At 49.1% G+C, this 15,857-nt stretch overlaps 1 protein-coding gene across 1 annotated transcript in view; it reads right to left on the bottom strand.

Moving 5' to 3' along the window:
• scrib (scribble planar cell polarity protein) overlaps positions 1 to 15,857 on the bottom strand; it is a 322,951-nt gene that overhangs the window by 291,838 nt on the left and 15,256 nt on the right. Inside the window, exon 4 of the mRNA XM_078230184.1 lies at positions 13,877 to 13,939. Within this exon, the coding sequence (XP_078086310.1) occupies positions 13,877 to 13,939 (63 nt within the window). The remainder of the gene's footprint in view (positions 1 to 13,876; positions 13,940 to 15,857) is intronic.

The following is a 15,857-nucleotide window of genomic DNA, read 5'->3' as shown; positions in this document are numbered from 1 at the left end:
GCTGTGGCAGCCAGGTGATGGGGCTTTTTGTTCCTTTGGGCTTTCAGTTTTGTTTTGGGGAATGTGGGAAGCAGTTTAGCAGCAAGATGAGAAGCAGTCTCTCTCTCTCTCTCCTGTTCTTCTCTTTGTTGGTTCTCAAATATTATCAGTTAGGTGAAGAAGGGGCTGATTGCCATCCTGTCTTAAAGAAGCTGTGTTTTGGGAAATAGATTCCACTACAACCTCTTGCGAGTTTCTTCACAAGGGAGTTTCAGCATTCAACCCAGGAGATGGGATTCCTGTAACAAGTGGGCAGTAATCTATGCTGTATCGTGCTTATTTGGAGGGTTTTATGTATTGGATGTTGGCTTTGGTTGGAACACATTAGAGATATTTCCTTCAGAGTTATACATTATCGTGGTTGTTGCGTTTCTTGTTTGTAACGGTTAAAAGTTCTGAGTGTCTTACTGTACATGTCAACAATATTCTTAATTAAACTTTGTTTTTGATAAAAGCTCCTCGTGGGTCAGTTGAATCACACCTGGAGTGAAACCTCTCACGCTCATCCTCGCCAAATTCAACATAAAACGTGACAGGTCAGACGAGCTTCATAGAACACCTTGGAGTATCCGACCTGACTGGTAACAAAGGGTAGTGGGTTTTAGTTCAGTCGGGCAGCATGGTCGGTGCAGGCTTGGAGGGCTGAAGGGCCTGTTCCTGTGCTGTAATTTTCTTTGTTCTTTAAGAATTTAGGAGGCATGGTTAGTAAGTTTGCAGATGGCACCAAAATTGGTGACATAGTGGACAGTGAAGAAGGTTATCTAGGATTGCAACGGGATCTTGATCAATTGGGCCAGTGGGCTGACGACTGGCAGATGGAGCTTAATTTAGATAAATGCGAGGTGATACATTTTGGTAGATTGAACCAGGGCAGGACTTACTCAGTTAATGGTAGGGCATTGGGGAGAGTTACAGAACAAAGAGATCTAGGGGCACATGTTCATAGCTTCTTGAAAGTGCAGTCACAGGTGGATAGAGTGGTGAAGAAGGCATTCGGCATGCTTGGTTTCATTGGTCAGAACATTGAATACAGGAGTTGGGACGTTTTGTTGAAGTTGTACAAGACATTGATAAGGCCACACTTGGAATACTGTATACAGTTCTGGTCATCCAATTATAGAAAGGATATTAAACTAGAAAGAGTGCAGAAAAGATTTACTAGGATGCTACCGAGACTTGAGTCATAAGGAGACGCTGGATAGAATAGGACTTTCTTCCCTGGAGTGTAGGAGGCTTAGGGGTGATCTTATAAAGGTCTATAAAATAATGAAGGGCATAGATAAGGTAGATAGTCAACATCTGGTGAGTGTCTGGAACAAGCTGCCAGAGGCAGTAGTAGAGGCAGGTACAATTTTGTCTTTTAAAAAGAATTTAGACAGTTACATGGGTAAAATGGATATGGAGGAATATGGGCCAAATGCAGGCAATTGGGAATAGCTTCGTGGTAAAAACTGGGCAGCATGGACAAGTTGGGCTGAAGGACCTGTTCCATGCTGTAAACCTCTATGACTGTATGACTAGCCACACACTTAACCAAGCTTTTCCAGTACAGTTACAACACTGGCACCTACCCAGTAATGAGGAATATTGCCCAGATATGTCCTGTACACAAAAAGCAGGACAAATCCAACCCAGCCAATTACTGCCCCATCAGTCTACTCTTGATCATCAGTAAAGTGAAGGAAGGGGTCATCGACAGTGCAATCAAAATATGTGGGGTTACAGGGATAGGACCTGGGTGGGATTGTTGTCAGTGCAGACTCGATGGGCCGAATGGCCTCCTTCTGCACTGTAGGATTTCTCTGATTCAAGGCAACATTTGACCAAATGCGGCATCAAGGAGCCTCAGCGAAACTGGAATCAATGGGTATCAGGGGGCAAATTCTCCGATGGTTTGTGTCATATCTGGTTGTGGAGGGTCAGTCATCTCCGTTCCAGGACATCTCTGCAGGAGTCTCTCAGGGTTAGTATCCTCGACCCAACAATCTTCAGTTGATTAAATAACTTTCCCTCCATACTATGATCAGAAGTGGGGATGTTCGCTGATGATTGCAATGTTCACTATCATTCTCCACTCCTCAGATACTGAAACAGTCCATGTCCAAATGCAGCAAGATCTGGACAATATCCAGGCTTGGGCTGACAAGTGGCAAATAACATTCACGCCACACAAATTCCAGGAAATGGCCATCTCCAACAAGAAAGAGTCTAACATTCGCCCCATGATATTCAATGACATTCCCATCACTGAATCCCCCACTGCCAAAATCCTGGGGTTACCACTGATCAGAAACTGAACTGGACTAGCCACATAAACACTGTGACTACAAGAGCAGGTCAGAGGCTGGAAATTCTGCAGTGAGTAACTCACCTCCTGACTCCCCAAATCCTGTCCACCATCTAGAAGGCACAAGTCAGCAGTGTGATGGAACCCTCCCCACTTGCCTGGATGGGTGCAGCTCCAACATTCCAGAAGCTCCACACCATCCAGGACAAAGCAGCCCCGCTTGATCAGCACCCCATCCACAAACACCCACTCCCTCCACCACCAACACGTTAGAATGTAACCAATGATAACACTGGATCTGTTATGGTGTGACCAATGGTAACATGCTCTAAGGGTGAGCTGACCCAGTAAACTATATAACCAATGACAAAATGATGTGGTGATCAGCCGACTCAGTATAAATAAGAAGCTGCTGGGGTTTGTGGGAGTTCAGAATGGCCCAGGGTGAGGCCTCAGTGTTGGAGTAATAAAGTTTCTTTATTAAACCTATTTCTTTGATCTATAAGGTGCAGTAAGTTTTGTTTTTTTTCATTGCCTACTCCTGGAGAGTTCCTTCTGGAGGATCAACAACACACAGTGGTATCGGAGTGTACCATCTACAAGATATGCTGCAGTAACTCAGCACCTTTCAAACACAGACTAACACTTGGAACAGCAAGGATAGCAGAAAGCAGAAGCATGAGTACACCACTACCTGCAAGTTCCCCCCAAGCCACATACAGAATCACTGAAAATTTACAATGCAGAAGGAGGCTATTCAGCCCATCGAGTCTGTACTCGCTCAGAGCATTCCACCTCGTCCAATCCTCCTGCTTTATCCCTGCATGATAGCAATCCAACGGTGGCACAGTGGTTAGCACTACTGCCTCACAGCGCCAGGGACGCAGGTTCAATTCACTGCTTGGGTCACTGTCTGTGCGGAGTCTGCACATTCTCCCCGTGTCTGCGTGGGTTTCCTCCGACACTCCAACGATGTGTCAGTTAGGTGCATTGGCCATGCTAAATTCTCCCACAGTGTACCCGAGTGTGGCGACTAGGGGATTTTCATAGTAACTTCATTGCAGTGTTAATGTAAGCCTATTTGCAACATTAATGAATAAACTTTAAAAAACAATTGTCTTTGGAATACCTCGGTCGAACCTGTCTCCATCACCTTCTAGTTAGTTCCAGATTCCAACCACCATCTAGGTGGAAAAGAAATTCCTCTCATCATTTCTACTGCCTTTGCCGATGGTTGGGAAGCTGTGCCCTCTAGTTCTTGATGTCCCCTTGAATGGGAACAGTCTCTCACTTTTCACTAGTTCAAGGCGAGGCACCGGTATAGTCACTGGATTTTTAATCCCAGGGCAAGATATGGGGACCTGGGATCGAATCCCACCATGACAGATATTGAAATTTGAATTAATAAGAATCTGAAATTAAGAATCTACTGATGACCATGAAAAACCCATCTGGGTCACTAATGTCCTTTAGGGAAGGAAATCTGCCATCCTTACCCGGCCTGGCCTACATGTGACTCCAGAGCCACAGCACTTGGAGTACTGTGTGCAGTTCTGGTCCCCACATTACAGGAAGGATGTGGAGGCTTTGGAGAGGGTGCAGAGGAGGTTTACCAGGATGTTGCCTGGTATGGAGGGGAGATCCTATGAGGAGAGGCTGAGGGATTTGGGATTGTTTTCGCTGGAAAGGCGGCGGCTAAGAGGGGATCTTATTGAAACATATAAGATGATTAGAGGTTTAGATAGGGTGGATAGTGATAGCCTTTTTCCTCTGATGGAGAAATCCAGCACGAGGGGGCATGGCTTTAAATTGAGGGGGGGTAGTTATAGAACCGATGTCAGGGGTAGGTTCTTTACCCAGAGGGTGGTGAGGGATTGGAATGCCCTGCCAGCATCAGTAGTAAATGCGCCTAGTTTGGGGGCGTTTAAGAGATCCGTAGATAGGTTCATGGACGAAAAGAAATTGGTTTAGGTTGGAGGGTCACAGTTTTTTTTTTAACTGGTCGGTGCAACATCGTGGGCCGAAGGGCCTGTTCTGCGCTGTAATGTTCTATGTTCTATGTTCTATGTTCTATGTGGTTGACTCTGAGATGGGCAATTAGGGACGGACAATAAATGCTGGCCAGCCAGTGACACCCACATCCTGCAAAAAAAACCCCAGTCCAAAGATGTGCGGGTTAGGTTGATTGGCCAGGGTAAATTGGCCCGAAGTATCGGGGGGGGGGCTAGCAGGGTAAATGCGTGGGGCGTGCGGTATGGGGATGGGGCCTGCGTGGGGTTGTGGTCGGTGCAGGCTCGCTGAGCCAAATGGTCCCCTCTGCACTGTAGGGATTCTATGATTCTGCGTCCCTCAGAATAAGTCCTGCCATTCACAGCGTTCCATTCCTGCAAAATCTCACCGAGGGAACATGCTTTCAAGGAGCACTCAGTTAGAAGAGGGCAGCATTGACCTGGGCAGCTCTGCAGTGCAGTACCTATACACAACAGATGGGGGAGCTTCTGAGCAATGTATCAGTGAAGAAGCTGCCAGTCCATTCACCTCAAGGTCCTGGACCACAAGGGAGAGGGAGGAGGGGTCTGGGTGGGGGTCCCGGGAGGGGGGGCAGTTCTGGGGGGGTCTGGGAGGAGCGGGCGATGGAAGGTGCTGAAGGCGGTACTTCCCACACAGCAGCAGCCACTGCAATGTCTTTGGGTGATCTGCTGGAAATCCCATCCCCAGACGGCAGGCTGAGGGGCCGCTGGAGACAGACGGCCGGCTGAGGGGCTGCTGGAGACAGACGGCCGGCTGAGGGGCTGCTGGAGACAGACGGCCGGCTGAGGGGCTGCTGGAGACAGACGGCCGGCTGAGGGGCTGCTGGAGACAGACGGCCGGCTGAGGGGCTGCTGGAGACAGACGGCCGGCTGAGGGGCTGCTGGAGACAGACGGCCGGCTGAGGGGCTGCTGGAGACAGACGGCCGGCTGAGGGGCTGCTGGAGACAGACGGCCGGCTGAGGGGCTGCTGGAGACAGACGGCCGGCTGAGGGGCTGCTGGAGACAGACGGCCGGCTGAGGGGCTGCTGGAGACAGACGGCCGGCTGAGGGGCTGCTGGAGACAGACGGCCGGCTGAGGGGCTGCTGGAGACAGACGGCCGGCTGAGGGGCTGCTGGAGACAGACGGCCGGCTGAGGGGCTGCTGGAGACAGACGGCCGGCTGAGGGGCTGCTGGAGACCACTCTAAGTGAGGTTGGAGGCAGCAGGTGCAGCCACCGTGGCAAGGCCGGCTGGAAGCAGTGACATCTTCGTGAGAGTGCCGCAACCTTTAGCCAGCGTCAAGGCAGCTCTGTCCACCGCTGACTGTGGCCCTGCCACAGATCAACCTGCACCTTAACCAGGTGGCCCAGACCCTGCTCATCCATTCGCTGCTCCAGACTGGGGCCTTGCGCTCCTTCAAGAACAACCGGCCAGCCTGAGCCAGCTGGCTAAAGCCCTTACCCCAAACCACAGGAGAGGCAGCCAGCCAGAGAGGAAAGAGGAGGAGACTGGACTGGCTGATGAAGCCCTGGGCAGCCAGTGGAGGCCAGAGGAACACCAGTGTCCAGAGGCTGGGCAGCCAGTGGAGGCCAGAGGAACACGGAGTTTGGGGTACACGGAGTTAGGGGTAAGGTGTTGGCGTGGATTGAGGATTGGCTATCTAACAGGAAGCAGAGAGTTGGGATAAATGGGTGCTTTTCTGGTTGGCAGTTGGTGACCAGTGGCGTGCCGCAGGGATCGGTGCTGGGGCCTCAATTGTTTACCATTTACATAGATGATCTGGAGGAGGGGACTGAATCGAGGGTATTCAAGTTTGCTGATGACACGAAGGTGAGTGGGAAAGCGAATTGCGTGGAGGACGCGGAAAGTCTGCAGAGAGATTTGGATAGGCTGAGCAAGTGGGCGAGGATCTGGCAGATGGAATATAACGTTAGCAAATGTGAGGTTATCCACTTTGGAAGAAATAATAGTAAATTGGAATATTATTTAAATGGAGAAAAATTACATCGTGCGGCTGTGCAGAGGGACCTGGGGGTCCTTGTGCACGAATCGCAAAAACTCAGTCTGCAGGTGCAGCAGGTGATCAAGAAGGCAAATGGAATGTTGGCCTTTATCGCGAGGGGGATAGAATATAAAAGCAGGAGGTCTTGCTGCAACTGTACAAGGCACTGGTGAGGCCACAACTGGAGTACTGTGTGCAGTTTTGGTCCCCTTATTTGCGAAAGGATATATTGGCCTTGGAGGGAGTGCAGAGAAGGTTCACCAGGTTGATACCGGAGATGAGGGGTGTAGCTTATGAGGAGAGATTAAACAGATTGGGTCTGTACTCGTTGGAGATTAGAAGGATGAGGGGTGATCTTATAGAGACGTATAAGATAATGAAGGGGCTGGATAGGGTAGAGGTGGAGAGATTCTTTCCACTTAGAAGGGAAACCAGAACTAGCGGGCACAGCCTCAAAATAAGGGGGGGCCGGTTCAGAACAGAGTTGAGGGGGAACTTCTTCTCTCAGAGGGTAGTGAATCTCTGGAATTCTCTGCCCATTGAAGTGGTGGAGGCTTCCTCGTTGAATATGTTTAAATCACGGGTAGATAGTTTTCTGATCGATAAGGGAATTAGGGGATATGGGGAGCAGGCGGGTAAGTGGAACTGATTCGCTTCAGATCAGCCATGATCTTGTTGAATGGCGGGGCAGGCTCGATGGGCCAGATGGCCTACTCCTGCTCCTATTTCTTATGTTCTTATGTTCTAACACTGATGTCCGGAGACTGGGCAGCCAGTGGAGGCCAGAGGAACACCAATGTCCAGAGACTGGGCAGCCAGTGGAGGCCAGAGGAACACCAGTGTCCAGAGACTGGGCAGCCAGTGGAGGCCAGAGGAACACCAGTGTCCAGAGGCTGGGCAGCCAGTGGAGGCCAGAGAAACACCAGTGTCCAGAGGCTGGGCAGCCAGTGGAGGCCAGAGAAACACCAGTGTCCAGAGGCTGGGCAGCCAGTGGAGGCCAGAGGAACACCGGTGTCCAGAGGCTGGACAGCTGCCCCAGAAAGCAGGCAAGGAAACGGTGCCAGGCTCGATTCGGTAACCGGGCAGTAGGAGGAGCCGAGAAGCAAGCCAATGGGACGATTGAGCACAGAGCCAAATGGGGAAGGAAGCAAAACCACATCCGAGTGTGAAAATAAAAGTTCAAGTTCTCATCCCCACAGCCGGGTTCCTGACAAGCCAACCCAGGATTCTGAAGGAAGCCCCTCCAGCTCTGACAGCCCCTCTGCTTGAGGTGGGAACTGATTTATGATGGAGACGGTGAAGAAACCGCAGATAACCAAACATTGCTCAGGCGACGGGCAATGCAGTACACAGAGCAGAGAATGAAAATGTGGCACAGGAAGCCCTGAACGGCGATCTTTTCTCCAAAAAAAACAGTGCCATCCTCTCCAATCAATCCTCATACCTACAATGCTTTACCATAGTGTGATGATAGCAGTGTAATTGATATATATATATATTCTTTTTCTAATGTTTATGGGGAATATTTCAAAATGTAGCTTTGTGCTACAGGCAGTCGGTGTGTCTGGAAGGAAGGCAGCTCAGATTTTGGGAGATAATTACTCATTTCAGCCTTGCAAGTAATTATTTTAACAACAGCTAAAGGTCTTTTGTTTTCTTATGTTCCCCTGCGATTTCTGTGCTTGAAGATGATGCGATGGATGTGGTTTATGTGCAGAAAACAGTTAGTTCTAACTGGGAATTGTTTGAAGACAGAGGTTTCTCCAGGCTGCTCTGAGACTCTTTCTCTCTGAAAACTTCAAGACTGTCCACACTCATTATAGCAAATATATCAATAGTTGTTCACTGTATTTAAAGTGGAATTAAAGTGGATCACGGTGGCACAGTGGTTAGCACTGCTGCCTCAGAGCGCCAGGGACCCGGGTTCAATTCCCGGCTTGAGTCACTGTCTGTGTGGCGTCCGCACATTCTGCCCGTGTCTGCGTGGGTTTACTCCGGGTGCTCTGGTTTCCTCCCACAGTCCAATAGACGTGCTGTTGAGCTGCATTGACCATGCTAAATTCTCCCTCAGTGTACCCGAACAGGCACCGGAGTGTGGCGACTAGGGGATTTTCACAGAAACTTTATTGCAGTGTTAATGTAAGCCTTACTTGTGACACGAATAAATAAACTTAAAAGAAAACTTAACTTCAGAAGGGGAAAATAGTAAGCTGGCTGGGAATATAAAAACTGACTGGGAATATAAAAACTGACTGGGAATATAAAAACTGACTGGGAATATAAAAACTGGCTGGGAATATAAAAACTGACTGTATAAGTTTCGAAAGGTATGTAAAAGGATTAACAAAAATGAATGTAGGCCCCTTACTGTGAGAAACGGGAGAATTCATAACGGGGAATAATGAAATGGCTGGGAATTAAATTTGTACTTTGCTTCAGTCTTCACAAAGGAAGACATGAATAAGGTCCCAGATGTTCTGAGAGAAACAAGTCCCAGTGAGGAGCCGAAGGAAATCAGCATTAGCAGAGAAATGGTTTTGAGGAAATTGATGGGATTGAACAAAAAGTCCAGCATAGGAACAGGCCCTTCAGTCCTCCAAGCCCGTGCTGGCCCTAACTAAACTAAAAAACAACCTTCTGCCCTTACCCAGTCCGTATCCCTCTATTCCCTCCCTATTCATGCACCCATCCAGATCCCTCTGGCAGCGCGTTCCAGGCACCCACCACTCTCTGTGTGAAAAACTTCCCCCGCACATCGCCCTTAAACTTCCCCCCTCTCACCTTGAACCTGTGCCCCCGTGTAATTGACACTTCCACCCTGGGAAGAAACCTCTGACTATCCACCCTGTCTGTGCCTCTCATCATTTTGTAGACCTCTATCAGGTTTCCCCTCAGCCTCCATCTTTCCAGTGAAAACAATCCCAATTCATTCAACCTCTCCTCATAGTCAACACCCTCGAGACCAGGCAACATCTTGGTGAACCTTCTTTGCACTCTCTCCGAAGCTTCCCTGTCCTTCTGGTAGTGTGGGACCAGGACTGCACGCAATACTCCAAATGCAGCTTAACCAAGGTTTTATATAGCTGCAACATGATTTCCCAACTCCTGTACTCAATGCCCCGGCTGATGAAGGCAAGCATGCCATATACCTTCTTAATCACCTTGGCCACCTGTGTTGCCACTTTTAGGGAACTGTGGACCTGTACGCCCAGATCCCTCTGTATGTTAATGTTCCTAAGGGTTCTGCCATTTACAGTATAATCCACACCTAAATTTGATCCTTCAAAACGCATCACCTCACATTTGTCCAGATTAAACTCCATCTGCCATTTCTGTGCCCAAGTCTCCAATCTATCGATATCCTATTGTATCCTCTGACAATCCCCGGCACTATCAGCAACTCCACCAATCTTCGTGTCATCCACAAACTTACTAATCAGACCCCCCACATTTTCCTCCAGATCATTTATATATACTAGAAACAACAGAGGTCCCAGCACTGATCCCTGCGGAACACCACTAGCTACAGATCTCCATTCTGAAAAACACCCTTCCCCCGCTACTCTGTCTTCTATAACCAAGCCAGTTCTGTATCCATCTAGCCGCCCACCCCGAATCCCATGTGATCTTACTTGGGCGGCACAGTGGTTAGCGCAGCTGCCTCACAGCGCCAGAGACCTGGGTTCAATTCTTTCCTCGGGTCACTGTCTGTGCAGAGTTTGCACATTCTCCTCATGTCCGCGTGGGTTTCCTCGGGTGCTCCGGTTTCCCCTCTCAGTCCAAAGATGTGAAGGTTCGGTTGATTGACCATGCTATATTGACCCTAGTTTCAGGAGGATTAGCAGGGTAAATAAGTGGGGTTGCAGGAATAGGGCCTGGGTGGGATTGTGGTCGGTGCAGACTCGATGGGCCGAAGGCCTCCTTCTGCACTGTAGGATTCTATGATTTTATACTTTTTGTACCAGTCTGCCATGTGGCACCTTGTCAAATGCCTTACCGAAGTCCATATAAACTGCATCCACAGCCCTTCCCTCATCAATCTTCTTTGTCACCTCTTCAAAAAACTCTGTCAAGTTGGTGAGACATGACCGTCCCCATACAAAACCATGCTGCCCGTCACTAACTAGTCCATTTTCCTCCAAATGTGCAAATATCCTGTCCCTCAGTATCTTCTCCAAAAGTTTCCCCACCACTGATGTCAGGCTCACCGGCCTATAATTTCCTGGATTATCCCTGCTTCCTTTCTTAAACAAAGGAACAATATTGGCTATTCTCCAGTCCTCTGGAACCTCGCCTGTGGTCAAAGAGGATGTGATATCTGTTAAGGCCTCAGCTATTTCTCTCCATGCCTCCTGCAGTAACCTGGGATAGATCCCATCCGGCCCCAGGGACTTGTCTACCTCAATGCAATTTAGCATACCCAACACTTCCTTCAATATATTAACATTCTCTAGAGCATTCACACACCTATCCCCGACCTCAACATCTGAAATGTCCTTCTCCTTGGTGAATACCGATACAAAGTACTCATTAAGGATCTCACTCACTTCCTGTGGCTCAATGCATAACTTCCCTCCATTGTCCTTGAGTAGGCCTACTCTTTGTCTTGCTCCTAATATATATGTAAAAAACCTGGGGATTCTCCTTGACCCTGTTTGCTAAAGACATTTCACGGCCCCTTTTAGCCCTCCTAATTCCGCGTTTAAGTTCCTTCCTACTTTCACTGTACTCCTCAGATGAATGTGGATAAACCTTTAGGGCCTTATAATCCTCATCCCAGGCCCTGGAAATAGTAGATCCATTGGTGGTTATTTTCCAAAATTCTTTGGACTCTACAATGGTTCCTACAGATTGGAGGGTAGCTAATGTGAGCCCACTATTCAAAAAGGGAGGTAGAAAGAAAACAGGGAACTATAGACCAGTGAGCCTAACGTCGGTACTGGGGAAGTTGCTGGAGTCCATTATCAAGGATTTCATAACTCAGCATTTGGAAGGCAGTGGGATAATCAGACAAAGTCAGCATGGATTTACAAAAGGGAAATCAGGCTTGATGAATCTATTGGACTTCTTTGAGGATGTACCTAGTAGAGTTGATCAAAGAGAACCAGTGGATGTGGCTTATTTAGACTTTCAGAAGGCTTTCGACAAGGTCTCACATAACAGACTACTGTGTAAAGTTAAAGCACTTGGGATTGTGGGTAATGTCTTGAGATGGATAGAAAGCTGGTTAGTAGATAGGAAGCAAAGAGTTGGCATAAATGGGTCGTTTTCTGATTGGCAGTCAGTGACTAGTGGGGTTCCGCAGGGATCTGTGCTGGGACCCCAACTGTTCACATTATATATTAATGATTTGGAAGAGGGAACTGAATGTATTATCTCCAAAATTGCAGCTGATACAAAGTTGTGTGGGAGGGTGAGCTGTGAGGAGGATGCAGAGATGCTTCAGTGTGATTTGGACAGGCTGAGTGTGTGGGTATCTGCACGGCAGATGCAGAATAATGTGGATAAATGTGAGGTTATCCACTTTGGGAGCAATAATAGGGAGACAGATTATTATTTGAATGGGTATAAATTGAGAGAGGTGGATACTCAGTGACTATCCACAAATATCCCCATCCTCAATGATGGAGGAGCCCAGCACATCAGTGCAAAAGGCTGAAGCATTCGCAACAATCTTTAGCCAGAAGTGCCGAGTGGATAATCCATCTCGGCCTCCTCCACAGGTCCCCAGCATTTCAGATGTCAATCTTAAACCAAATTTAATTCACTCCACAGGATACCAAGAAACTGGATACTGCAAAGGCAATGGGTCCTGAGAATATTGCAGCAATAGTACCAAAGACACGTGCTCCACAACTTGCCTAGCTAATCTCCTCCAGTATAGTTACAACACTGACATCTACCCATCAATGTGAAAAAACTGCCCCAGCTATGTCCTAAACAAAAAGGTCAGGACAAATAAAACCTGGCCAATTACCACCTCATTAGGCTGTTGTTGATCATCAGTAACGTGATGGAAGGGGACATCGACAGCGCTATCAAGCAGCACCTGCTCAGTGACGCCCAGTTTGGGTTCTGCCAGGCCAGCATTTATTGCCCATCCCTACTTGCCCTTGAGAACGTGTTGGTGAGCTGCCTTCTTGAATCGCTGCAGTCCCTGAGGTGTAGGTACACCCACAGTGCTGTTAGGGAGGGAGTTCTAGGATTTTGACCCAGCGACAGTGAAGGAACGACCGATATATTTCCAAGTCAGGATAGTGAGTGACTCGGAGGGGAATCTCCAGGTGGGGGTGTTCCCAGGTATCTGCTGCTCTTGTCCTAGATGGAAGTGGTCGTGGGTTTGGAAGGTGCTGCCTAAGGAGCCTTGGTGAGTTGCTGCAGTGCATCTTGTAGATGGTACACACGGCTGTCACTGTGCGTTGGTGGTGGAGGGAGTCAGGAGGTGAGTTACTCACTACAGGATTCCCAGCCTCTGACCTGCTCATGTAGTCACTGTGTTTATGTGGTGAGTCCAGTTGAGTTTCTGGTCAATGGTAACCCCAAGGACGTTGATACTGGGGATTCAATGATGGTCATTGAATGTCAAGGGGCGGTGGTTAGAGTGTCTCTTATTGGTGATGGTCATTGCCTGGCATGTGTGTGGTGTGAATGTTACTGCCACTTATCAGCCCAAGCCTGGATATTGTCCAGATCTTGCTGCATTTCCACATGGACTGCTTCAGTATCTGAGGAGTTGCGAATGGTGCAGAACATTGTGCAATCATCGGTGAACATCCCCACTTCTGGCCTTTTGATGGAAGGAAGGTAATTGATGAAGCAGTGAATGAGGGGACATGTTGTACAAGTGATTGTATGAATGGGCTAGTCTATGATGGGCAGATTATCTGGGCTGTAAGGAGATCGAGTGGGTGGAGTAATGGTGGACTTTGTTGGGGTGGAATATTCTCCTTGCGAATTTCAGCTGGTATCAAGATTTAGTGAAATAACATTCGTATGCATCACCTGGCAACAATCTTTACTCCCACCACCCCGATCCCTGTAGCACCCGTCAGCCAGATTTACTGAAGGAAATGCCAGTTTAATAGGAACCCTTCCTGATTCAAATGTTTCAGATTGAGAGCTCTGAACTGTTCATTTAGATTAGAGCGTAAAGCCTGTTGTCACAGGCTAGAACACAGGATTCAATGTTGAAGGAGCAGAGTTAAAGATACCCAACCAAGATGAACTTGGTGTGGGAACACGGGGGAGGAACAAGAAGGAAGAACAGAACCCAACAAGATCAGACCAGTCAGAATGGGGAGTGCGTCAGCACCCTTTTAACTGCAAGGTGAATGCCCTCCCTGCACACTCTCTCAGTGACTCAGCATCTAACAATATGGCCTGGACCATCTAGAACCTTCTCCCAGTCACTGTCAGGCCATGTGCAGCGCTTTGCGCCCCAAGGCATTGCCACCTCCAAGTATTTAAGGGTAAACGCCATCACATCACAGATTGGGCATGCAGGTGTAGAGCTGATATAGAAAGGGAACAGTACAGACCTCTTCCTCCTCAATTCGAGCAGGCTCGATCAGCAGATTATTGACTTGATCAAAGGAGACCCCCTGTTAGGACAGGAATCAGCAGAGGCATGCGGATTAGTGGAGCATAGCTTCAACCCAGTCAAAACATAGCCCCTCGATGCAGCATCGAGGATTGCACCAGGCACACAGACACAAGAAGCACACGCAGACGCTGACAGACAGACAGGACACAACCCTGGGCTCACAAATTCTCAGCCCAAACCTGAGGATAAACCAAAGCAGAGAGTGATGAAGCTGATGAACTGAGGTTTGTCTTTTTGTTTTGCCCAGTGCCACTAATCAACTCCAAACAGGCACAGAAAACTTGCAGATGCCCAATCACGCAGCTACAACTCACCAACTGCTGGCCAATGTGCCAACCTAGTGAGGGGATTTAGGTCAGCATTTGCATGATAACATTTACAGGCACCTTCTCTGGAGTCCTGTCACTTGGAACTTGCTCCGAGTTCGAGCGTTTCACCAGTATTGGGAATGAGTGAGGGATCATACAGAGTTTCACCGAACGCTGTAGGATCAGAAGCTTGCGATTGCGGTGAATACGATGGCCCCAAGACAATCACTGCATTAACTGGTTTTTCACTAGCCCCAGTGTGGGCCAGACTCAGTGAGACACACACTTAGCGAATCTGTGTGGCTTCAGCTGCATCACCGTGGACAGTGCCCCTCAGTGCAGCCACATTGGACAACTACTCACCTCTGACTGGAACAGCTCTCAACAACCAGAACTAATACACACCATCTCACAGCACGATCGGAGCACAATCTGTGCACCTACCCAATCACCAGCTGCTTAACAAATGATCTGACCTCAGCACGGACAATGCTCATTAAAAGCTGAGAGACTGGCACACTTCACACCCGCGCACTCCACACCACGCACCCGCGCACTCCACACCACGCACCCGCGCACTCCACACCACGCACCCGCGCACTCCACACCACGCACCCGCGCACTCCACACCACGCACCCGCGCACTCCACACCACGCACCCGCGCACTCCACACCACGCACCCGCGCACTCCACACCACGCACCCGCGCACTCCACACCACGCACCCGCGCACTCCACACCACGCACCCGCGCACTCCACACCACGCACCCGCGCACTCCACACCACGCACCCGCGCACTCCACACCACGCACCCGCGCACTCCACACCACGCACCCGCGCACTCCACACCACGCACCCGCGCACTCCACACAACGCACCCGCGCACTCCACACAACGCACCCGCGCACTCCACACAACGCACCCGCGCACTCCACACAACGCACCCGCGCACTCCACACAACGCATTCTGGAAAGTAGAAAGAAACTTAAGCAAGGGATAAAGAGGGCTAAAAGGGGTCACGAAAAATCATTGGCCAGCAGGATTAAGGAAAATCCCAAGGCTTTTTATACATATATAAAGAACAAGAGGGTAGCCAGAGAGAGAGTTGGCCCACTCAAGAACAAGGGAGGGAATCTATGTGTCCAGCCAGAGGAAATGGGCGAGGTATTAAATGAGTACTTTGCATCAGTATTCACCAAAGAGAAGGACTTGGTGGATGATGAGTCTGGGAAAGGGTATGTAGGTATTTTGAGTCATGTTGAGATCAAAAAGGAGGTATTGGGGTTCTCGAGAAACATCAAGGTAGACAAGTCTCCAGGGCCTGATGGGATATACCCCAAAATACAGAGAGGGGCAAGGGAGGAAATTGCTGGGGCCTTGAGATAAATCTTTATATCCTCACTGGCTACAGGGGAGCTAGGATGTGGAGATGCTGGCGTTGGACAGGGGTGGGCACAGTAAGAAGTCTCACAGCATCAGGTTACAGTCCAACAGGTTTATTTGGCAGCACTAGCTTTCGGAGTCTCAAGCTCCTTCCTCAGGTGACTCACCTGAGGCTCCGAAAGCTAGTGCTGCCAAATAAGCCTGTTGGACTATAATCTGATGT

Source organism: Mustelus asterias, chromosome 2 (assembly GCF_964213995.1).
Source record: "Mustelus asterias chromosome 2, sMusAst1.hap1.1, whole genome shotgun sequence".
Classification (NCBI taxonomy): Eukaryota; Metazoa; Chordata; class Chondrichthyes; order Carcharhiniformes; family Triakidae; genus Mustelus; species Mustelus asterias.
The sequence above is the reverse complement of the archived record's forward strand: the minus strand, read 5'-3'. Positions and strand labels throughout refer to the sequence as shown.